The 24,825-nt window shown below is 41.6% G+C and overlaps 1 protein-coding gene across 1 annotated transcript in view; it reads left to right on the plus strand.

Annotated features, from left to right (window-relative positions):
- The first annotated feature begins 1,747 nt into the window (after positions 1 to 1,747).
- The window catches only part of kcnd2 (potassium voltage-gated channel, Shal-related subfamily, member 2), a 63,583-nt gene continuing 40,505 nt past the window's right edge, over positions 1,748 to 24,825 (plus strand). The window contains exon 1 of the mRNA XM_079581876.1: positions 1,748 to 3,359. Coding sequence (XP_079438002.1) covers positions 2,251 to 3,359 — 1,109 coding nt within the window. The 5' untranslated portion in view covers positions 1,748 to 2,250. The remainder of the gene's footprint in view (positions 3,360 to 24,825) is intronic.

Below are 24,825 nucleotides of genomic sequence, written 5' to 3' on the forward strand. Positions count from 1 at the left end.
TTACATTTCTGTGTAAATATACTTCGCATGAAAACACTTCACGTAACTTTATTTAAATAGGGAACACGTGGAAGAGCTTGGTAGCTTCTATCGTGAGCTTTTTTGGAGCTATATGACATGTGGGAGAGGCTGCGTATGTGCTCCGTGTGCGTGACAGAGCGCACGGACAAAGACCAGACGGGGATATATTAACTCAACTAAGGTTAGGTAAGAACATATCTCAGTATGTAAAAACGGTGGCCTTTTCCTTTAAGTGGTTAATAAGTTTGAAGTGGAGTTTTGTGCTGCTGAGAACTGTTGTTTCCTGCACATCATCAACAAGATAAACTCTGTACTTTATCATAACTGCATGTTATGATAAATATGAACATTTTCAGTCGTCAAGATATTACAAAAGTAATCGAGTGATACTTGATAAACTAATTATGATCCAATTATCAGTTTTGCAATTGTTACTGCTCTGCTTTAATTACAGTAGTGAATTATTTAAGATTCCGTCACTCGTCAACAATGTGAGTGATTTACAGCAACTGGAAAAAATCAAAAGTACCAAGACAGATTTGCTGTTGCTTTGTGAGATCAATTAAGAATAGTTTAAGCTCGTAGTTTTGTAGCAGTATAATCTATTGGTTCATAACATTATTTGAAACAACAAACAAAACCAAAACATTTTCATTAGACTGAAAGGGTTTAGGCTAAAGGGAATAGTTACTGTGCTAAACTCTGTTTGCAAACTTCCTGGAAACACAAGCAAATACAAGGAACCGTTACAAAGCGACCAACAGAAATAAACACATGTTTCTATTTGTTATCATTATTTTAATAATAAGATTAACACTTCATGAGATCAATAAAGGCTTATCTAATCTCTAACAGAAATACATCTACTTTTTAAATTAGACTTTTTTTCCCCCCGGACCCGAAGGAAACCTACGCAGGCATGGGAAGAACATGTAAACTCCTGAACTCCTTCTTGTTGTGAGGAACAAGTGCTGCCCAGTTCCTCTGAGGCTACTGACTTGATCATCAGGTTCAAACAACTCCTGGATGTACCACTGCTGAAGTCAGTTTGAGGGCAGTGGGAACAAAAACATATTTGATTCACATTTAATTGTTATTGAAAAGCCAGTGAGTAAAACTGACAGACAAGTATTGGTTGAAATACATTTGTATCAGTGAGCACTTTAAAACAATGTCCTTGTAAACCTTATTATTCTCTCAAAGGTCTGTGACTGTCTAATGAAATGATCACATAGAATTTACTACAGATACTTTTCAGTTTGATGGTTACTTATGGGCTGCCAAACTTGTGAATAACCCCGAAATCATCCAGCATCACAGCATCATGAAGAAGACATTATTTCAGGCAAATAGTTTTTCAGTCATAAGTGAGAGTTGCTGACTGCAGCAAAAATGCACCGCTCAATTTCCCGTTTGGCTCGAGACGCATCTCCGAGTGTTAAATGTGTATTTGTGACCTCAGAATATTGTTATTGCTACTTCTACAACAACAACAGTGAAAAACAACAGGTTCAGAGTAATATGTGTCCGTCCAACACTGCAGCATTGACACGAGAGAGAGAGAGACAGAGAGAGAGAGAGAGAGAGAGAGAGAGAGAGAGTGTGAGAGAGAGAGAGAGAGAGAGAGAGAGAGAGAGAGAGAGAGAGAGAGAGAGAGAGAGAGAGAGAGAGAGAGTGTGAGAGTGTGAGAGTGAGAGAGAGAGAGAGAGAGAGGGGAGGGTTGGAGCAGAATAGTGGTAGTAGCAGCAGCGCGGGCTTCCGCTTCGCTCGGAGCATCACCTGTGTGTCCGCGGACACACGGACCCCCCTTACGCTCTGCAGCAGCACCGCGGCCCCAGAATAACCAGAGTGGGAACAGCGCGTTGTGGAGAGAACACGAGGAGTCACCTGGAGCAGCATGTACGCGCGGAACGGCAGAGGTTTGACTTGGCTTTGGATCTTGGGACTCGACTTAACACTTACTTGTTGCTGACCGAAGGAAAAGGAGGAGACGGCAGGAGGCTGGATCCAATAGGCTATATTTTTATATACAGGACAGTAAATAGCTGTTGCGCCCGCTCAAAGTTCTGTTGAACTGACTGAGCTGACGGATCACATCAGAATTTGCTTGTTAACTTTTTAGTGTTTTTTTTACGCACTGTTTTGAGCAAAGTATCCATCTTCTCTTGCACTGGACCCTAATGTCTGCTCGTCTCTGGTGCTTTCTGAGTGACCCTCAGCTCTAGTACCATGGCGGGAGTAGCAGCGTGGCTGCCATTTGCGCGCGCAGCGGCCATCGGCTGGATGCCGGTGGCCAACGCGCCTATGCCAATAGCACCCAAAGAAAAGCAACGGGGACGGGCTGGATTTATAGTTCTTAATGTAAGCGGCAGTAAGTTTCAAACTTGGAGCGACACTCTGGAGCGCTACCCGGACACGCTGCTTGGCAGCTCAGAGCGGGAGTTTTTCTTTCACGAGGAGACAAATGAGTACTTTTTTGATCGTGACCCGGATATTTTCCGCCATATTCTAAACTTCTATCGCACCGGAAAACTGCACTATCCGCGACAAGAGTGCATATCAGCGTACGACGAAGAGCTCTCCTTTTTTGGCATTATCCCTGAGATTATCGGGGATTGCTGCTATGAAGAGTACAAGGACAGGCGGCGGGAGAACCAGGAGCGCATTCAGGACGATGAGGACTCGGACCAAGCCAATGATCAGACCCCCATAGATATGACTTACAGTGAGAGGCTGTGGCGTGCCTTTGAGAACCCGCACACAAGCACAATGGCTTTAGTCTTCTATTACGTGACAGGCTTCTTCATCGCAGTGTCCGTGATGGCCAACGTGGTAGAGACCGTCCCGTGCGGCACAATGCCCAACCGCGTAAAGGTTGTGTCTTGCGGAGAGCGGTATGGGTTAGCTTTCTTCTGCCTGGACACCGCGTGCGTCTTGATATTTACTGTGGAGTACCTGCTACGCCTGATGGTCGCGCCCAGCCGCTACAAGTTTGTCAAAAGCGTGATGAGCATTATTGACGTGGTCGCCATCATGCCCTATTACATCGGCCTTGTCATGACGGACAATGAGGACGTGAGCGGTGCCTTTGTGACCCTGCGCGTCTTCAGAGTTTTCCGGATTTTTAAGTTCTCACGGCACTCGGCGGGTCTGCGCATCTTAGGCTACACACTGAAGAGCTGCGCCTCAGAGCTGGGCTTCCTGCTCTTTTCTCTGACCATGGCCATCATCATCTTCGCTACTGTCATGTTTTACGCAGAGAAGGGCTCCAGCGCCAGCAAGTTTACCAGCATCCCGGCGGCCTTTTGGTACACCATCGTTACCATGACGACCCTGGGGTGAGTGCTGCGGTTTACGCGTGGCGTGCACGCGGGTGGGTGGGGGGGCCGTGGTTCAAGAGTTTGAGAAAGTGAAGTTAAAGAGTTCCAAGATCTCAGTGAGTGTTGAATCTGAAATGAAACTTTGACTTTTAAACTTTTCAAGACCGACGCGGAACAGAAAAACAGGAAAAATAAAAAGGAACGTTTAGTCTATGCTATATAGGCAACATCAACTTCGCAATCACTGCCCCGTTTATAGCTGCAGATAAAGCTTTTTGTGAGTGTGATGTTGTTGAGATATGGTGAGCGCATCTTGAATCCCTTTGGTGTGAATAAAAAGGTAATAGGGTGATTCCTTCTACTTCATATTAAATAAGAGATGGATGAAATAACTTCAAGGCACTTTTTGTCTGCTTTCATCTTATTCTATTGAGAAAACTGAAGTCCGAGTCATCTTCAGGCAAGTACAAAATCAATGTAAATTGGAATTCATTTAAGATAATAAGAAGGCATTTGGAAGTGTGTTAAATGGCCTTCAAGTTTGTCAGGTGATCTATCATCTTTATTACATTTAGTTTGAAAGTGTAAGTAGATAATTAACTAATGTAAAGAAATATGTTAATTACAAGAGATCCGCGGCAACATAAACCCAATTTGCTGATTTTTAGATCTGAAAAGAAGCTTCTGGTACATCTGCCCCTGTCCAAGGTGCTGAACTGTTGATGCACTTTCAGCCTAGTCTCGCCAACCAGACTCCGCTTCTTTACAGAAGAGGGTCTGGCAACACTCCATTGCGCGCTTTCAAAGGAAGTGATGCAGCGATATGGAGCCTACCGACCAATCAGAGCAGCTCCCTGAACGGGTGTCACGTTGTTGCGCCTTTGTTTTGTAGTTTTTCAACACAAGCAACCACTTCACGTAATGCTCCGGTGTGCTTGTATTCTTAAGTTTTTCTGACATAACCGACAGAAGTCATTTACTGAACTCCGTGTGACAGGGAGCGCCATTGTTAATGTCCGAATGATACAACTTTCTTGTCGCTGTTTCTGTCGTCACATCCGCTGTGTTCTCATTGGCTGCTATCCACTTCGGTTGTCCCACATTAGTCCCGCCTCAAGCAGTAGCTTTTCTACGACAGGGTCGCCAGACTAGTCTCCTGTTTATTAATTAATAAACATCGGAGATTAGTCTGGATGCCAGGCTATTTCAGCCTGTTTGATTGTAAATGTTTCTGTATTTGCGCCTCCTGAGTGTTTGCTGCTGATGCAACAAGTAAATTACTCCATTGTGAGATCAATAAAGTCCTATCTTCTCTTATTGTCCCCCAAAATTGGCATGTTCCAATAAACATTCTAGGTGACATAAAACATTCATCCAAAATGGCCGACATCCAATATGGCGTGCGGTGTTGCCGTAATAATATTTTTTTCACAACTTGCCTGAATGTACTTTGTGTGATTCTAGGACAAAGTTTGTTTTTGGAAATGGCCAAAGAAGGTGTTGAATCTATGAGTTTTGTCAATGTCCACTAGGTGTGACGACGTGAAAGAAAGAAAGAAAGAAAGAAACAAACAAACAAACAAACAAACAAACAAACAAACATAATATTCCTTACAAAAACAGTGTTTCCACTTGACCATAAACGGTACCATTAACGGTCATTTCAGAATGCACCCACACATTCCCCCCTCATGGTCTGCCTGTCAGTGACCTTTCACCTTATGTACAATTACAATGTTGATTTTTGTATTGCATATGTATGTACACGGGACGTCCTGGACGAGAGGAGCGCATTAGTGAGTGTGTGAAGGGAGCGCTTTGTGCTCAGTTTGTCTGTGTGTATTTGTACAGCAGTGCGTAAAGCGGAGCAAGTACTCTTGTATTTTTCCAATAACTGTGTATGTTTGAAGGGGCGAGCGCTTCGCTTCTGTGCTATACGATTATAAGAGCCCCTTTGCCCTGATGGCACTCGGGCCTAATTATAATATTAATAATAATGATGATAATGAAAGTAGTAGTAAATACTCATCATCATGAATAATATCTAATCACTGGACCAAAGTTCAACATCACCAACAAAAAAGAAAGCGAGAGATTTATTTAAAAAGTAAACTTAAAATAACACATCTGGCATCGGTGATAAAAACAATTATTAATTTGCATTCATTATAATCCTGTTAGTTGATGACATTTTTATTCAGTTATCTTATCTACGTGTAATTGATTAGAGAAGCATAGTTAGAAGAGGAAAAGTTCTAGTTACAGTGGTGTAATCAGTCGTGTGTGACCTGTGCCCATTGGCAGCTGCAGGTCATGTGACTTAATAATACATGTGGGAGAGCTGCTGTTTTGAACTGGAATCTGACATGCAGCAACACACACACTTTGATTACTGCATCTGACTGACACAAATTATAATGTTTACAAATAGAGATGTCATTTCTAGACATGTCCAAAACAACGTTCATAGAGTAACATTAGTCAAAACATATCAGAATAGTTCAGCGTGAAGTGAATAAATAGAATGTGTCGAAGTAAGTCAATCTACATAGATACTTAATAATGATAAGTCAGGGCTGATTTGGACACATTGCAAAATATAATCCTTTCTAAATGGACACAGTCCATTTATAATGTTCAGCTGTGGTTCTCAACTCGCACAAGGACCCACCATCACCAAAGGACGACGAGCCGCGGCCAAAATAAGAATGTTGTGTTTTCCCACTGATGATTGTTTATTTAAGCAGTAAAGCTAAAACCACTCATTTGAACAGAATCAGTTAAGTTTTTTTCATTTTTTCAGAAGATGAATATTGAAAGAAATGCTGACCCTGTACAAATGGTTTTGCAATCCACTTACGACTCCTGACCCATCAGTTGAAAACAAATGCTCAATACAGTGAATGTCTTTCTACATATTTATCCAGCTGTAAAATGCATAATAGTCTGTTCTTCTTTCCTGCTGTAAAAGAGCAATACATGCATTCTCAGAGTTTACATGAACGATCTTATTTTGTGCAGTTTATTTACCCCTAATTGTTCACTGCCTTTTCAGTTGGAAAAAACTGCAACGTTCATGACCATATAAAGTATCGATACCTGCTCAAATGACCAGGTTTATGATTGATTAGTATCCGTGAATTGTTTTTGTTGTACAGAGTTACGTACATTTAGGCTGTTGATGCCTGTGGCAGTGCTCATCCTACTATGCCTCTGTTGATAGATGTGGTCCTAACTCCCCTATTATCAGCCCTAATTTAATTAGTGCATTGCGGCTAACGGCTCACACTTGCGCTAATATGGTTGTCGTAAGTGATTATTTTTCTAATGAAGCCACCTACAAAAGCAACTGAGCAAATAAGATGGTTTCTGCACCACATCCTTAAATGTTACTACTGTTTGATTTGGAAAAGGACTCTTAATGTGAGACTATGATTGCAGGGGGACATTTAATGAGTGGCAAAGCGGTCCAATTAGGAGAGTTGCACTTTCCTAGTGAGAAAGGGGAGGGAAGGACAAACACTTTAGTTTCAAGGTGAGTAGTGCTGGAAACATGCCTTGCATTGCACACTTGCATTCACTAATTAACCTAAATTTACCTTGATCACTTTAATTTGACACAAAAAAAAAAGAAAGAAAAAGAAAAATCTCTACCCCATTCATGTTTACTTAGCACATACATTTGATACATCCCATGTGTGTAATAGCACAGGATGGGATATAGTGGTAATTGTGATGACAGTCAATAGTTTTCAACACTGAAGAGGAAATGAACATTTCTGTGTCCAATTGTAAGAAAGCCATAAATGTGGAACCTTCAGTTGGATTGGCCTTATTTAGATTTAGATCATTTGACTTGAGCCCCTTCATGAATAATAATACTGTACACGTATTTTAATGACCAGTTCTTTGGAGAAATCAAACTAGAAATGAAGCAGGAGCAAACTGGGAGTATGGAAGTGATGGTTTGAACTGTCAAAAGCCTAATAAGCATTGGCAGGAAGCTGCACAATGACTGAGCCGTTTGTTTTTGCAGTAATAACGTCAACTGGTCCAATGGGGCGTTATGTGAGTTTGTTCTCAATATTCCTTTGTAGGAAGTATTAGGATGCCTCAACACAGTTTGTAGAGCATTATCCCTCCCTCATTGTTTATTTAGGTAATTGGGAGTCGGAGGAGTTAGTTCTCTACATATTACAATTGATTGATAACCAAACAGAAAACTAGAAATGTTATTTTTCAGAGTGTTTTCTCTCTCCAAAAGTACAAGATGACTTTTAGAGCATAAACAGAAGATTTGACATTGCAGCATGTGCAAATCCACAGAGACATATATTTATATTACAAATGAACCAGTCCACCATGTCCACATGTGGACCAACCAGTCCACATGTGTTTTGTGGATCTGGAGAAAGCGTTCGACCGCGTCCCTCGTGGTGCCCTGTGGGGGGTGCTCCGGGAGTATGGGGTCCGGGGCCCTCTGCTAAGGGCTGTCCGTTCCCTGTATGACCGCAGCAGGAGCTTGGTTCGCATTGCCGGTAGTAAGTCAGACCTGTTCCCGGTGCGTGTTGGTCTCCGCCAGGGCTGCCCTTTGTCACCGGTTCTGTTCATAACTTTTATGGACAGAATTTCTAGGCGCAGCCAGGGGCCGGAGGGTGTCCAGTTTGGGAGCCTCAGGAGCTCATCTCTGCTGTTTGCGGATGATGTTGTTCTGATGGCTTCAACGAACCAGGACCTTCAGCACGCACTGGGGCGGTTTGCAGCCGAGTGTGTAGCGGCCGGGATGGGGATCAGCACCTCCAAATCTGAGGCCATGGTTCTCCACCGGAAAAAGGTGGCTTCCCCTCTTCAGGTCGGTGGGGAGTCCTTACCTCAAGTGGAGGAGTTCAAGTATCTCGGGGTCTTGTTCACGAGTGAGGGACGGATGGAGCGTGAGATCGACAGACGGATCGGTGCGGCGTCAGCAGTGATGCGGTCGCTGTATCGGTCTGTCGTGGTGAAGAGGGAGCTGAGTCGGGGGGCAAAGCTCTCGATTTACCGATCGATCTACGTTGCCACTCTCACCTATGGTCATGAGATTTGGGTCATGACCGAAAGGACAAGATCGCGAATACAAGCGGCCGAAATGAGTTTCCTTCGCAGGGTGGCTGGGCGCACCCTCCGAGATCGGGTGAGGAGCTCAGTTACCCGAGAGGAGCTCGGAGTAGAGTCGCTGCTCCTTCACGTCGAAAGGAGCCAGCTGAGGTGGCTCGGGCATCTGTTCTGGATGCCTCCTGGTCGCCTCCCACGGGAATTGTTCCAGGCATGTCCTAGTGGGACAAGGCCTCGTGGAAGACCCAGGACACGGTGGTGGGACTATGTCTCCGAGCTGGCCTGGTGTCGCCTCGGGGTCTCCCCAGAACAGCTGGAGGTGGTGTGTGTGGATCGGGAAGTTTGGGCATCTCTGCTGAGACTGCTGCCCCCGCGACCCGGCCCCGGATAAAGCGGAAGAAAATGGATGGATGGATGAATAATAAAAAAAATGGCTTTGAGTTGTGCGACATATCAGAGTGTGTGTGTTTATTATTACTGAATATGTTGTTATGTCGTTCCTGGCCCAAACCAAGTGACCCTCGCAATTGGTTTTCACATTTTTGTGTGTGTGTTTTCTATTCTTTGCTAAATGTAAATGCTTGTGTTTCACTCTCATTTACACAACCTCAGGGGCTTATACGACATAACTTATAACCTCTAGGCCTCAGCTTCATTCAGACATCAAGATCAGCCATGTAGACCAATGACTCTCAAACCTGTCACATTATGGAACTCTTAATGAAAAAAGAAAACCTTCCTTAGTGCGAATCTGACCGTTTAGTGACCCAGCTGCTGTGTGAGTGGTTAGCACAGCACCTTTACTTTCCAGCACAGAGGCCATGATGCTCCAGTCTCAATTGTAATTAGAGTTTCTGTTCGGTTTTCACTGCTGACAGACCCTCTCACTAGAAAACCTGCAAAACAATTGATCCTTGAGCGTCATAGAGGCCAGTGTGATAGAAAGTGAAGGCGCCATGCTAAGCACCCATACAGCTACTGGCCGGGGTCACTAAACAGTCAATTGTGCATAAATATCCGAGGTTTTTTTTTTTTTTTTTTTTTTTTTGCATATAAGTGTATAATGCACCTTCAAGCTGCCCTCAACTCTTCTCCTGGATTTTTTTTGTCAGTAGATGGAGTAGTGAACCCAGCTCTGCTCACCTGGCTTTTCCCTCACCCACGCCCCCCACTCCTCCACATGCTGCTCTTATGATCCATTCAATGGGGGAAGGGAAAATTCAATAATACATTAATCAGCAGTATATGTAGCAAAGTAAACATTTTGAGACATGTATTTGTTTGCTAACAGTGGTGGAAAGTAAAGAATTACATGTACTCACGTTACTGTAATGGAGTACTTGTAATAATAGAGTACAATTTTAGTCGTGTAATTGAGATTCGCTACATCTAAAATTATGTCCGTTACTGAGTACATCACAGTCCTACACATACTTTTTTTTATTTTTTATTATCGGGAGTTTCTTTTTCTTTTCAAAAAAGCCCGATGACTCAAAAGGACTGTTTTACTCTGAAGCAGTGCACAGGAGGGCTGCAGGCAGGCATTAACATACCAGGGAGACTAGTTACTACCCTGGTGGCAACTTATGGGGATAATAACAAATAAACAAAGAAATAAACAAATACTCGGACAATAAAAAAAAACAATTATACCGGTACTTTCACAGAACTTGTTTTACGATACCTGAATGATACCTATACTAAAGTATTTGTCACCATATAACAGGACTATAATGTCAATTTATTCCAGAAAATACTATTTATTTTAAATGTATTTGAGTTGAAACAACCAGGTCACTTCCTTTAGTGCTGTCCCGGGATAGTGGACATCAAAATCTGTTTTCAGTACCTTTTTTTACTTTTTTCTCCAATAACATATTGATATCGTTTGACGGTTTGTTATAGTTGTTAACCACTATTGAAAAACAAAAACAAGTATAGTTCTGTGAACAAATCTCTCAGCTCAAATATATCCGGCCCAACTCTTCTGTCTTTGCTTGTCTTCCTGTAGATTGGTTGATCTCAGCTTGGAGTCTGCAGTCATTGATCACAGCAGGTTGTGAATATTGATGACGGCTGATATACACAGCCTGCACATATTCATCTGCAGGAAACAGACTGGCTGCTATTTAAAGATAAATTCTCTTCATCAGAGCCTGTGTTGGGAGTTTCTGCTCGTCTTTGTATTTGTCTTGAAGAAAGGCATTGTGGGATTTGGATCAGCAGTGTCAGCACAACGATAAGCAATGAGCGCAGGGACTTGGTGATCTGATACGAATATGGAAATCTTCATGTTGTCAGGTTTTTTATGGGTACAATGTTTAACCTTGCCAGTAGCCTGAGTTGTCGCAGTATTTGTGAGTTTACAAACACACAGAATCCACCTTGAACCGCGGTGTTCTTGATCCTAACGTACGACCTCTCCCCGAACAATTCAACGCAGTCCCAGATTGATGTCAGTGCAAATGTTGCTGGCTCTGTAACATCAATCTGGCTCTAACAGGTTATTGACATCGAGCATTTAGCTCAAAGACGACTATGTAAAGCATGTATTTCTTTGGTTAGGCCTAAATGTATGAAATTAATTGTCAGTAAAACAATAAACATTTTGTTTGATCAGCTGGATTTAGTTTTAAGCTGAAGGAACAAATAACTTCTTCATTCACTCAAACAAAAAAAATACTCTACCCTCCCACCCTAACCTATGGTCATGAGATCTGGGTAGTGACTGAAAGGACAAAATCACGCAAAATCGCTTCCTTCACAGGGTGGCTGAGCCCACCCTTAGAGATCGGGTGAGAGGCTCAGTCACCCGGGAGGAGCTCGGAGTAGAGTCGCTGCTCCTTCACGTTGAGAGGTGCAGCTGAGGTGGCTCGGGAATCTGTTTCTGATGAGACAATCACTCAGTGATTGTTATCAAGGGTCTGGGTCAAGCGTCTGGGTAAAGCGACCCAGGCGCTTGCTTGACTGACTGAAGCAGGCTTACCAATCGATGATTGATTCATCTCAAGGGATGAGATGAAAGACTCACCTCATCATTCATCTAGGACTGGTAACTGGTGTAATTTGCTCAGAACCTTCAACCAAAGTTGACAAGTTCAGAAGAGCATTGACAGTGGTCAGTGTTTCAGAGCTGTTCTGTTGTGTTGTGAGGTAGAATTCTACCCTTTTTGCTCACACCAGCAGTGTGTCTTTGCCCATTGGCTACATTCCAAAAAATGATAACATGGTTTTCCCAATTTGCATTGCATTTTAATGTCCTTTAGTGTCTTCACAACAAGCTGTCAACAAGTCCTTTAACAGCTGCACCTTCTTAAAACCTGTTTCCCAGAGGGTCCTGGGCCTCCTGCTGCTGTCTGAGCTGCTCGAGTTTCCTCTCTGATGCGGGACATGTGACCTGATCTTGGCTCAGTGAACCATGAAGGGATCGACTGTCTGTACCTGCTGTACATATGACCTCCGCCCTTCCACGCCCTGAGCCTGCTGACTGTCTGCTCCCAAATACCATGATAGCAACATGAAGGCACACGTGAGGCGCTGAACCTAACACTCTCCAACAGGACACACATGTAACACAATGTGACTGTTTGCCTCAGAGACAGATGCCATCCACTGACCGGGCATCCATCAGAGATATTAAGTTTCTCCAATTCCCCATCGGAAATCAGACTTCAAATATATGATCAAATATCATTATCTAAAATAAAGAACTCTGAATATATATATATAATACCTCTGAACTATAGTTGTCATCTTTCCAATTGGATTTTTAATTCAAATTGATTTTTTTGGTCAAACCTACAAAGCACTGTTGGTGTTTATGTAAGACTAATTGGACATTCGGTGAAATTATTATGTATATACAGTGTCATACACAGTGGGAACCAGATGTTTACATACACTTTACAATACATAAATTCATGTGAATAAAAAAAGACACATTTGCATTATTTTCTCACTGTCTGACATGAGACCAGAATTAACTCAATTATAGTTTGAAAAATTATTTCTATTTGCTAAATGCCAGAAGAATTACAGATATTTTTCACAAAGTCAGAAGCTACTAAAAAAATGACTATGCCTTTAAACGATTAGGGAAAGCCCAGATGATGATGTCATGTCGTTGGTCATGCTGTGGTGTGGATGACATCATGAAGAAAAAACACTATGTGGAAATATTGGAGCAACATCTCAAGATCAGCCAGGAACTTAAAGCACAGATGGGTTTTCCAAATGGACAACGACCCAAAGCAAACTGGTTACAAAGTGGTTTAAGGAAAACAAAGTCAATGTTTTGAAGTGGTCATCACAAAGTCCTGATCTCAGTCCAGTTGAAAATGTAAGGGCGGAGCTGAAAAGGCATGTGTTCACAAGGTGGCTACAAATGTGGCTCAGTTACTCCAGCTCTGTTTGGAGGAATGAACCAAAACTCCTGCCAACTATTGTGAAAAGCTGTGGAAGGAAATCCAAAACGTTTGACCCAAGTTATACAGTTTAAAAGCAATGCTACCAAATATTAATTAAATGTATGTGAACTTTTGGCTTTGAAAAATAAAATTAAATAAAATAAAAATTCTAATCCTAAAAATGTAAAAGTTAATTCTGGTTTCATGTCAGACAGTGAGGAAAGTTGTATATTTTTATATAAGTGTGAACAAATGGTTGTCACTGTATTGCAGTGTAGCAATGTTTGGAGGAAAGTCTCATTCTTCATTGTTCCTTTTATAAATGTTGAACAGAAATCCCGAGAACAAAATAATGTTTCAACTTATGCCAGTGACAGTCTTAGCTCAATTAGTTCCCATGTGGGAGAGTTTTAAGACGTCAACATTATTCCCGTTATTGTTGTTGAAGTATATATTATATGTAGTTTAAATCTATATTGGTGTTGTTGATTACAGTATGGGAGAAGTGCTTGAAGATGAATATTAAGGTAGTTCTTACATCAGCTATATCTCTCTAAGTTAATTTGACATTACATGATGCACAACACATTTTTCACACATTCATACACTCTGCATTTAAAGAGTGATAATCATGTGCACCCTTTGAAATGTTTTCCCTGTTACACCTTCACAACTCTCCAACCCACTCACAAATGTGCTCATTTGGAGGTTAGGAAACACATTTTATTTTGCGCTAATGTGCAGATGGTGGCACAGCAATAAATCTGGAACCAGTGCCAGGCAACACCTCCAAAACATTCCCTTACATCGTTTCTGTTTTACGGAAAAACAAATAAGGCGTATAGTTATTATAAAGTGTTTCCCAAATAATGTATTATTATTACATCTGTATAAATGATTCGTAGCTTGTTAAGTTTTGTGGATGGGATGAGGCTATGTCTGAGGCATCAGCTCACTGTACACTACTGTCCTGAGCCTCAGCAGCTCCGCCTGAGACAGTAATCAAGCCGGAGTGTCAATTAGTTGCCATGGTAACGGTGAATGGATTGGCCATAAACTTGTTAGGTCTGATATTAAACAAGCCTGTCATTGTGGAGCCATTTGGCCTTCATGTTGCACAGTGGGGAAATGTTTTCATGTGTTTGTATGGTATTCGTTTGAACAGAACAGTCAGAGTCGCTGTTGTTGTACGTGGCCGTTCCTCAGTCTGTGAACGTGTGCAGACTTATGTGCTCGTGGACTCGGGAAACGTCATCACGCGGGGCCCAAGTCCTGTTCCAATTCAAAGTCCGCTTCTCAGCAAGTCCAGTGTAAATACTAATGAGAACTTGCTCCGCCCATTTTACAGAGGACACATCAAAGGAGACTTGTGCGTTCTCCGCCAGCTATATTTCCCACAATCCATTTTGCTTTGAGCGCGTGGATCACGGCGAGCCTGATCCTCCCTCCCTTTTATCCCCAGAGAAGTGTCACTTGCTCAAGATGGTTTTTACTGGGTTTTTGAGCAGATGTGTTGAAACAATTTTGGTCATGGTTCATTTTCTCACAACGATCAGCAATAAATTAAGTTGAAGTCGTATCAGGTTATTGAGGACAAATGCATTTAATTTGTGTTTTATTAAGGGGACACAAATTTGTTTATTTCCACGTCACCTGTAGCGTCTCCCTTTTAATTTCCTATGCGGTGATTTAATGTTATAAAAGCCCCATGAGCTACTTCCTGTGACGTCATCGAGTTCACTCGTTCCAAACGCTGAAAAAGCAGAGTCCACACTCGTGAACTCAGTCTGCACCCGCATGTCTGTTCCCCTGGGCTCACAAGTATGGAGACTGCATACTTAGAATTGAGAAACAGCCCCGATCTCTTATTATGTCAGTGCCCTCTGCTGGACATGAGTGGAATTCTGTCCTGTCTTTATTTTGGCTTCCCCCTTGTGGCGGGAGTGAGCATTCTGGTTATTTGTTTAAAAAATAACAAGTCGCCGGCCGGATCTGGCCCGCGGGCCTTGTGTTTGACACATGTGATCCACAGTTGGCAGTGGCTGTTTCCAGTGTTGTTAAATCCCACCATAGAAAATGCTGTGGTCTATGGGTTTCAGCACCATGGACAGCTCCCAATAGAACTAATAACCTGAAAATAACTATTCTCAGTCACTGTGCAGTTGTTCAGTCATTCTAATATATTATGTTGTTTAACAATAAAGCTCAGCACAGAATGTATTCATTTCTTAGTTTGGGTGAATAGAGTCGACACCTTAATGTAAATCTTGAGCTGCTTTTAACTGTTTAGTCTGACAATAAAGTGTATTTTTGTATACATAAAACATAGCACTGATAAAAATTGAAACCACTGAAACCACTTTTAAAATGTATTATTAGTAGTGGTTTCACTGCTTTTAAGTTGTGTTTGAAATGTTTCCTCATTGGTTTATGTATATTATTGTCCAGCCATTAGAGTGCAAGCAGGTGTGTCTGCCCTCCACCCTGAGGACTAAAAAGAAGCGCTTTTCTCGCCCGCTGGTGCCTTAGCTCCTTTTTTGGCTGCGCATTGAGTGGTGCTATGTCTGGGGCGGTTTCTTTTTTTGGTGTGTTCACCCGTGAAACAGGAGCGGTGTTCACCTGGATCAAGTGTTTCTAAACAACATTCAGGACAGAATTAAAACAACATTCGATTCCTGCAGTTCAACTTGGCACTGTGTGAGACTGGTGCTTGTGCTGACGCATCTGACCACAGGCCAACGCAGGTTTAGTCTGCTCATATCACCAGGCTTTAGGGGGTAGAAACGTTTATGTGACTCTAGTTTTATCGTACAAGGTTCAGTAAAACCGTCCACAACGAGCCTTAACAGTTGATGTCTTTTTGCTTAAAATGGGTGAAATTTGGAGCCAGCATTGTGCAACAGTCAATGACAGACAGAGAGCTTAAATAGCAACGGCCTTTGTATTTTTAACTTCAAACAGGCTGAGCCACTGCAAGATAAACACAAAGCTGTTTTGTCCATGGCTCATTTAATAGCATGAGAACACTGATTCAAGATAAGCTGTAGCAATCTGGCAAAAATGTACCATGTACCTTACTTGAATATAAGTGTATTATAGCATCCTTCTTGGTCACTGCTTAAAGACATATACCCGCTGATCCCCTCTCAGTTCAGTTTGTGTCTGTACTGAATGTCAAATAAGATAATAGTGAAGCAGATATGACACTCATTAGGCTCTGTCGCTGTGCTGTTGCCATGAAGGAACGCTATCTGCATACCCTCTATACACTGTGTTTGTCCTGAGGGTGATTACAGCAGGTGTGCTGTAGTGGAGACAATCACCTTGTTTCTATAGAACACCAGGACATGATGGCACTTTTTATAGACCAGCAGTAAATACACGAGTGCATTATTCATCTCCTCTTGGTGCAGTGGTTCTCAAACTGTGGGACGCAAACCACTGGTAGTACTTTGGCTCTTTTCGGTGGTCCTCAGAATCACCTGCAATCTTAGACTTAACTTATTTTAATTAAGTACCATTTCATTAATGTACAAAGTTTAGTTGTTGTTTTTTTATTAGATTGTTTTTTATTTTATACACAATTTTGTCATTATTATTTTATTAGGATTTTTGGCCCATTTTTAAATGTGTTCGGTGCAGATGGCAGCATACAAAGCCCAATATCTGTTTTCACTTAAAGACACGCATCTTCATTTCCTGATCTTCTTCTAATGTATAATGTCATAAATTGACTGTCATTGACCTAACCTATTATTCAACCTAATAGATTGACAGATTCTTGTGAGAGAATGACTCCTACTGTCAACATGAGGCTGCACGTCTGTATTATTGCTCAGGAGGCTCAGAGTGGACCCCAGTATTGTCCTGACTGTACAAAGAGGTTAAGTGGTTTCAGGGCTAATGAGGCACCGTCGTGTCCGAGCTCTAACTATGCCGTGACATGCTCCAATGACACCCTTCTTCTCACTAACTGCTAATGTACCTTGTAGTTTTTCCTGTCGTTAGGGTCTACAGCAAATGTTAACAAGTGTGATCCTTGTTAGTTCTGATCATTTTTATTTTAGCTTTATAGGAAATGTAACTTTGGTCACAGTGATATTTACTTGCCAAGGCATTGTAATGTATTCTCTGCAAGACCTCCTTTGCAAACCACCATTGCAAATTGCAGTGTTGGCGAGCTTTTCCACAGCCGAGGCCAGGGCCAAACCAGTCTGACCAGGTATAACTTTTGGCACCGACCTCTGGGTGTGGCCAAAGCGCAATGAACTGAGACTAACTCGCAGTGAACAGACTGCTGGCCTCTGATTGGCAAACGAGTCAGAGCACAGCCTCACCAGGGTTCCAAGTTAAAGCGCACGGATTGGGGCGGGTTTTTAATGCCTTGTTGTTTTCAATGCAAAATGGAAAGATATGCTTAAGATATTTATATTGATAAAGATCACTATTTTGAATGACAAAATCTCAATCCATGGCTCTAAGAGCTGCTTTTTCATTGAGGGGGGGGGGGGCTGCAATGGTTTGTCATCATTGCAGCTACGCCGTAGTTGACGCCCCTTTTTTTAATGGCGATAACGTAACGATGACGAGCTAAAATGAGCTCTTTGGGGACTAGAACATGACGAGACGTTTACGAGTTTACGTCAATGAGATGAGACGGCTAGACAGCTATTATTTATCCCAATTTCCAAGACTTATTGAAATTAATTATAACTTCTTATAATGAAACAGATGAAAACGTGACAAAAACCTTTTTAATTTTCGTCTTACCAAAATGTGACTAAACCTAAAAGCATTTTCGTCCAAAAGACTAAGACTAAAACTAAAAGGGCTGCCACAAACAACACTACTGGACGTATTTTTGCCCAGACCTGGCAACCCTGGCCCTCACTTTTAACATGCAGGCCATAGCCGTTGTTAGCATAACTTGAGCTGGTGTCAGCATATCAGTTGCATGTTGCTTTCCTTCATAGTTCATGTTTTACCTGCTTCTTACAGACCTGATTGTACACTTTTGCCGTGTTTTTGTCTCTTTTTTGGTTGTTTTTGTGTTTGTCTTTTGATACTTTTGTCACTTTTTCATTGCTTTGGTCACTCTTTTGTCACGTTTTTGTTTCATTTTTGTCACTATTTTGTTGTGTTTTTGTCACCTTTTTATTGTTGCTTTTCCAGCCCATTTTTGTTGTTTCTTTTTATCACTTTTTTGTGGGATTTTTTATTTTTTTTATTTTTTTGCTTTTTCATCACTTTTTAATCATGTTTTTGTTGCATTTTACTGTTTTCGTTTACTGTTTTTTTGCTTTTAGATTTGGGTAAAGCCAAACTGGAGGCTTGGTTCAGGTGGGGATTAAGAGGTTAAACAACAATTTGGGAAATCCAGCTTTGGTGGGTAACAGATGAACCATGCAAACACACTGAAGCCCCTGTACATAATTATCCTCTCGAGCCATGGTCGGCTATGGCATGACCGCAAACATGCAGAGCTGTTGTGGGAATTGAACCTGCGCTCCTCACATCACTGGACTCTTTGTTACCATAGAAACAATCAATGTTCCTCTTGCAGCACATGAATCAGTTCAGTAGATTACAGCCCAGGGATCAATGAGAGACCTGGAGAAACAATGAAAAACAAACAGCTCAGTGCACAGTACACCATTTATCACCATCCACCTACATGGATGCCACAGAAATGTGTTTCATTTGAAAATGTGACAGATGCGACAGAAAGCTTCAATCGACTGATATTGTAGAGCTTTTGGCCAATTAATTTTTTTGTCGATCAGGAGTTGTTTTAAATACAATTTCTCCTTTCTTCTCATGTCTGCACTTGATAATTATTTTCTGTGTCAAAGTGTCGTTTTGATGCAGTCCATTAGTTTGTTCCTCCCATTTCACAAATCACAAATAAGTGATTGCCGGTGGTCAAAGGGACTACAGTTACGTATGGGTAAGACGGAGAGTGAACTAGTGCAAAAACTGGAAGTCTTAAAAGGGTCTATTGTATCGTATTTTCTGGACTATACTATGCACTTTTTTCATAGTTTGGCTGGGGGTGCGACTTATAAATATATAGTCCCACAATTATTATTTTTTTCACACTGACAGCCACAAGAGGGCGCTCTGGGTTTGTGCACCAGTATCTGCTGAAGATTTAAAAAACGATAATCGAGCAGCAGAAAAGTTTGGAGTGAGCGAGAAACTTGTGAGGGACTGGTGAACAGCGGAGGTTACTTTTACTGCAATGAAGGAACAAAAAAAGTTAATCGTGAGCTAAAAGCTAGAGGGTCAGAGCTGGAGGGCCACAGCTAAAGGGTGCTTGAAAAACGTGCTGCCGGGAGAGGCTTGTCAGCGGTGCAGTTACGCCTCCAGGCCCAGGTAGTTGCCAAGGCTGGTGCGACTTATACTCCGGAAAATACAGATTTCTACAATCAATGAGAGCCAACATTTTACGAGTGCAGTGTTAAGCATTTAGACTCAGTATTGACACATAATTCATATAAACACAATGTCAAACACAATAGCAGCAAAAGTAATAAAGCCAAGTGTGAAGGCTATTAATCATGAGGAGCCCTGAAAAGTTGTTTGTTAATAATTTACGCAGACAGAATGCCGCCCCACGTCTTCCGCACATCAGCAGCCCACACGTGTCCTCACAATGTCGTATTGACTCACGACCTGTAACGTACTCTGACACCTAATCAATTTTTCACCACTTTATTTTTTTTCTGCTCAAGCCACTATTGACCAAGTGCTCACTCTGCACTTGCATCTAATTCATTGTTTGCTGTTCTCGTGCCAACTCGATAAGGGCATGTGCTTGTTATTTATTCTTTTATTTATCTTCTTATTAGGCTTTTTCTTTATATAGCCTACTTTGCAGACTTGCGGAGTGGTAAACAATCCTGGTCTCAAAGAAAAAAATACAGGTGCAGGACAAACTAATGACAAATGAAATGTATTCTCTTCCAGTTTTGTTGTGAAAGGGTTAACTTTAGTGTCCATGTAATGCACGCTAAATAAGTAGTGTGTGGAAGTGGGCGTGGATCCGTGTAATCATTCTGCTGTATAACCACAAACCAGATGGTGCTGCCGGGAGACCATCTCCAAGGTGACCCCTCACTGCTGGGGCCAGTGACCTGTGATGAAGACATAGCTACATGAAGCCACATTTACGGCAGGATCACTCATTGGCTCACAAGCACTGTCTTTATATCACAACATGAAATAAAAATTTAAAAATCTGGAATTTGATGAAGTGAAATTCAGAGGGCAAGGGCCATAAGTGCAACAAAGTGCAAGAGGTAATCACTTCCTACCTGCAGTCTCCGTCATAAGGAGAAGAGTATCAGGTGACTTTTTGGCATCAGAGAAAACAGCTGGTCATCTGAGTTACCCAATAAATAAGCCATAACCCTTTTAACATGTTTGTATGGATCCAATTGGAAAACACAAGTGAATAAAAAAAGTAAAGCTTAATAACTGTGACTTTCTCTACAGCAGTCATGTCTTTGTCCACGAACTTTGAGCAAAGTTTTAAAGCAGTAGCCTACTAAGTAACTTGTTAATAAATCTTTTTCGTAGTCCCTCTGGGTGGAATACAAGTGTTAATAGGATGATTGGGGTGTCTTTCGTCTCCCCCTGGTGTCTCTGGCGAGAAAACTACAATTGCAGCTGTCCTGCACCGGGTCGGAGTCACCAATACACACTAATGGAATCACAAAGAAGAAGCTAACAGACTAACGGGCAAAGCTAACGCCAATTAAACAGTATTTACAGCCAAGTTTGAGTGAAAAAAAAAAGATCTCCGTTGTGTAATTGGATGTACAATATCCCTCTCTTACTTTGTCTTCTGTGAGCGTAGTATTTACTCTCATGGACAATTAATGAGATAAAAACTGTAACATGCTACGACACCTGCAGTGGCGCTCATGGCCTCTAGGGGCATGAGTTACTTAATACTGCTTTAAATATGCCTGGCAACTGAAGTAAATTGGGCAGGGGTCTCCAGCCTGTTTTACCCCGAGAGCTATTTTTACAAATGAATAAAATAGAATAGAATAAACGCAGAGAGCTACTTATGTTTTAAAGACCCTTGTGTCACTGAGACTTAGGTAGAGTTCAGCCCAAATATTTCAACAAAATTCAAGAAAATGACCTGAGTCACATCACAGTCGGTTCAGTGTTGCAGCGTGTTGATTCATTTTAATCCTTAATTGATTATATGTGCATGTTTATTCAACATTCAACAACTTCTCTCTATATACATAATCTTGGCTTCCACAGTGTCGATATCTGTGTGTTTCTTTCAGCAGCCGCATTTGCTCATTATATTTTCACACTCAACATGCCAGAAGTGGGGGATGGAGGCAACAGTACTGGATATAAAGAGAGAGAAAAAGCCCAAGTACTAAAACTGTTAAACTATGAACAGCAAACGTGACACCTTTACCATTTCAAACTGAAAAAAACGTGCCACTGCTGAAGTAAAGCAGTATGTCCAAATGAATGCGATGTACGGCAGCCCTTAGAGATCTAAACCCTGTCAAACTGTGGAAATAAGCTGCTCTCGACCGGGCACCTGCAACAATAACTCCTGCATTTTATTTGCCTTGTTTATTTCCCCTGCTTCTGTTGCACAATCCAACGAGCTGATGGAACCAAGCACGGATACAGACACACACCACAGATCTGTGAAATTGATGTTTGCTGCTTCATTGACTAAGATGGAAAGATAATGATCATTTTCCCTGTCATGTTAATGTTTAAAATATATCTAATGAGAAATCACATCTAAACCATCACCTGACTGAGGCGGGGTGCCCTCCTGAGGCAGTGAACATTAAAATTAGCATCTCATTTGACCAGCGAAATCGCTCTTCTTCTCTGCTCACATAAGAGGCTCATTTGAAATGAAATAATATTGCACCATTTACACGGCTCTCTGAGGAGGTTGAATTATGGATTTAATTTCTACAAATAATACACTTTAACACTTCAAGGAGATGAGAGTGCACTCATAACTGTACCCGTGTAGACCGTTTTTCAAAAATACATTCAGACCTCTAACTTCTGCCCTGATGCAGTCGTACTTTACCTTTCAGCACAGTAGTATCATAGGATAATAGTACAGAATAGACAGTTGCGAGGAGTATTTATTTATGGGTTTATTTGGTAAACAGTGCATATTAATGAACACACCATACATGGGTTCATTTGCATCTGTTGTCCCACACTCGCACACTCAAACACACTCTCATTCATCCTGGCCTATTGTACATGTTTTTAGTGGGAGGGGAAATTGGAGACATGGGGAGAACATGCAAACTCCACATTGAAAGGCCCCGTCCAGGTGGGAATTGAACCCAGGAGCTTCTTGAAGCACGAGCGCTAACCACTGTGTCACCGTGCCGGTTCATTACTTACTTACTTACTCATTTATCTATTAATTAATTAATTTGTTTATTTATTCATCTATCTATCTATTTATTTATTCATTTTTTCGAGATGGGGCAGTGCATATTAATTAACACGAGTCTTTAAAGTCCACATGTAAAAATAGATGTGAAATCGTTAGTAAAAATGAACACAGACAGTAATTAAGGGAAACATTAAAGGAATAGGCCACCATTTTTACATACTGAGATATGTTCTCACCTTAGATTAGATTAGTTATTTTGTGCTACCTGTCTGGTCTTCCCCGTGCCTTCAGTCAAGTAAACACAGCACAGACGGCGTTAGCATTTAGCCTCCTCTACAAGATAGCAGCTACCAAGCTCTTCCACGTTTTCGCTGTTTAAATATGGTTACGTGAAGTGAAATTATACAATGTGTATTTTCTAAGCGTATAAAAGGGGGAACTATATTGTAAGGCGTAATAATACCAGGAGTAGTTCGGCGTCTGCATAGTAAAGTGAAGATATTACTCCGCAGATTTCGAACTACTCCTGGTATTATTACGCCTTACAATATAGTTCCCCCTTTTATCCGCTTAGATAATACACATTGTTTAATTTTGTGTAATTATAATTTTGTAATGTAACAATTCACGTAGCTTCTTTTGTACCTTCACCTCGTTTGGAGCTATAGTGGAGAGGAGGAGAGGCTAACGGCGTCTGTGCTGTGTTTACGTGACTGAGGGCACGCGTGAAGACCAGACAGGTACAAAAGAACTCGTCTAAGCTCAGGTAAGAACATCTCAGTATGTAAAAATGGTGGCCTATTCCTTTAAGACAGTACAAAACACAAAATGGTATGCATTATTGGTAAACATCTACATGTCCATGCTTTGACTGCAGGTTTGACTATCCAGGAGCTGTGTAGGACTGAAGGTTCTGTAATGTTCCTGATGTTAGTTGGAGTTTCTGAAAGGAACAGCACAGTCTAACCACGTTTCCTGGTATTTAAAAGTCTTTGTTTTGTGTTAGGGTTATGAGTGATTATATTCCCATGAAATAACAGATGCTTGTTTCTGTGTAGTTACCATAACAATTCCCATGTTATTACACTTGAAGGTAACATGCTATTTCCATCCTGTGAATTAAAGTGCACATCACACCAAACCTCTTTCATCATCAGTTTGTTCCCACCATGGATACAGACCTGTATAGGGTACGGCCTTTTGGCTTGTTGAAGTTCTAGTTAGCTGAACACCACCAAAGGTCCATAGTTGCTGTGCTTGGTTCGGGTCCTACCAACCTCTGACATGAATCGGTGCATGAATGAATAATGTAACAAGAAACAACGCAAACGACTCCACGTGCCTGCCCTGTTCTCCTACACTGCACAAACACTGAGCAAATGTGATAGTAAACTCTCCGTCCTATTCTTCTCAGGGTAATGATCTGCTTTGTTCTCGAAGCCTGGGCTAATGAGCCGGTCAGCAGCCGCACAATGTGGCTATGAAGGACTGTATTAAGTGAATGGATTATAATTTCCAAGCCTGACTTATGGATCCACATACAGTGAATTCTAATGAGATATGTTAGATTTATGGTTGTTCCTGCCTCCTGTAGTTGCTGATGTGCTGATATTTGTATTGATTTGCTGTTGCACCGTGATCACTCTGTTTGTGTGTGATAGATGAAAGTGAGAGTCACATGACTCAGAGCTCCTTAACCGCGAACAAAAACACTTTGTGCGCTGCATCAGCACTTTGTGACTGTTCGATCGGAGCTGATCAATGACAGTGATCGCTTTCCCTCACTATGACGTGCTAATCTGCACCTCACCATCACTTCATCCTCTCACAAAGAAAGACCCTCTGAGGAATCCACACCATTTAAAGAGCTGAGCTGTAAAACAAGACAAAGTAACACAATAAACCAAAAGAGGTCTTGTCAGGTCAAAGGGATGGTTTCCTCAAGGGCCTCATCAAGATATGATTTGTTGTGTTGTTTAAACTGATGCAACCCTTCACATTAGGGGCATGTATTTAAGTCTACTGTATTTGAAGTAAACTGGTTGGCCATGCCATCCCTGTTGTGCCCCAGCAATACTTAAACTTAAACCCCAAACCAGGATAAATGCATAAAGAAGAGCATCGGGCTTTAAGAGTATGTCAGATTAACGGGCAAATAATACAGAGTGAATGTGTTGCTGTGTGTGCTGTGTAACCAATTAAAATAGTCGATGCATGTAATGAATAGAACATGGTTTTAATCTTTTTGAGACTAAACCAATCAATCCCTGTGTGAACAACTCTATTCAGGTGTGTGTCTTTGCAGCACATTTTCCATCGTCTTTGCCTTAATATATATTATTAATATAAGCTCTCGGGTGTGTGGACTTCCCTTTTCCAGGGAGAGCCTCTTCTTTCAAAATACAGTGTGTTTTGTGGGTTATTTTCTGAGCTGTCAGGGCCTTCTTACTTTAGGGCTTTTACTTAATGAATAAATAATGGTGCGAAGCTTTAAAAAGGGGTAAGTTTTGAGTAAAAGTTTTGTGGGTTGTGGTTTCTTGAAAATCAATCACCTCTCGCTGCTGTCTGA

The sequence above is a fragment of the Gobius niger genome (genome assembly GCF_951799975.1).
Source record: "Gobius niger genome assembly, chromosome: 2".
Taxonomy (NCBI): Eukaryota; Metazoa; Chordata; class Actinopteri; order Gobiiformes; family Gobiidae; genus Gobius; species Gobius niger.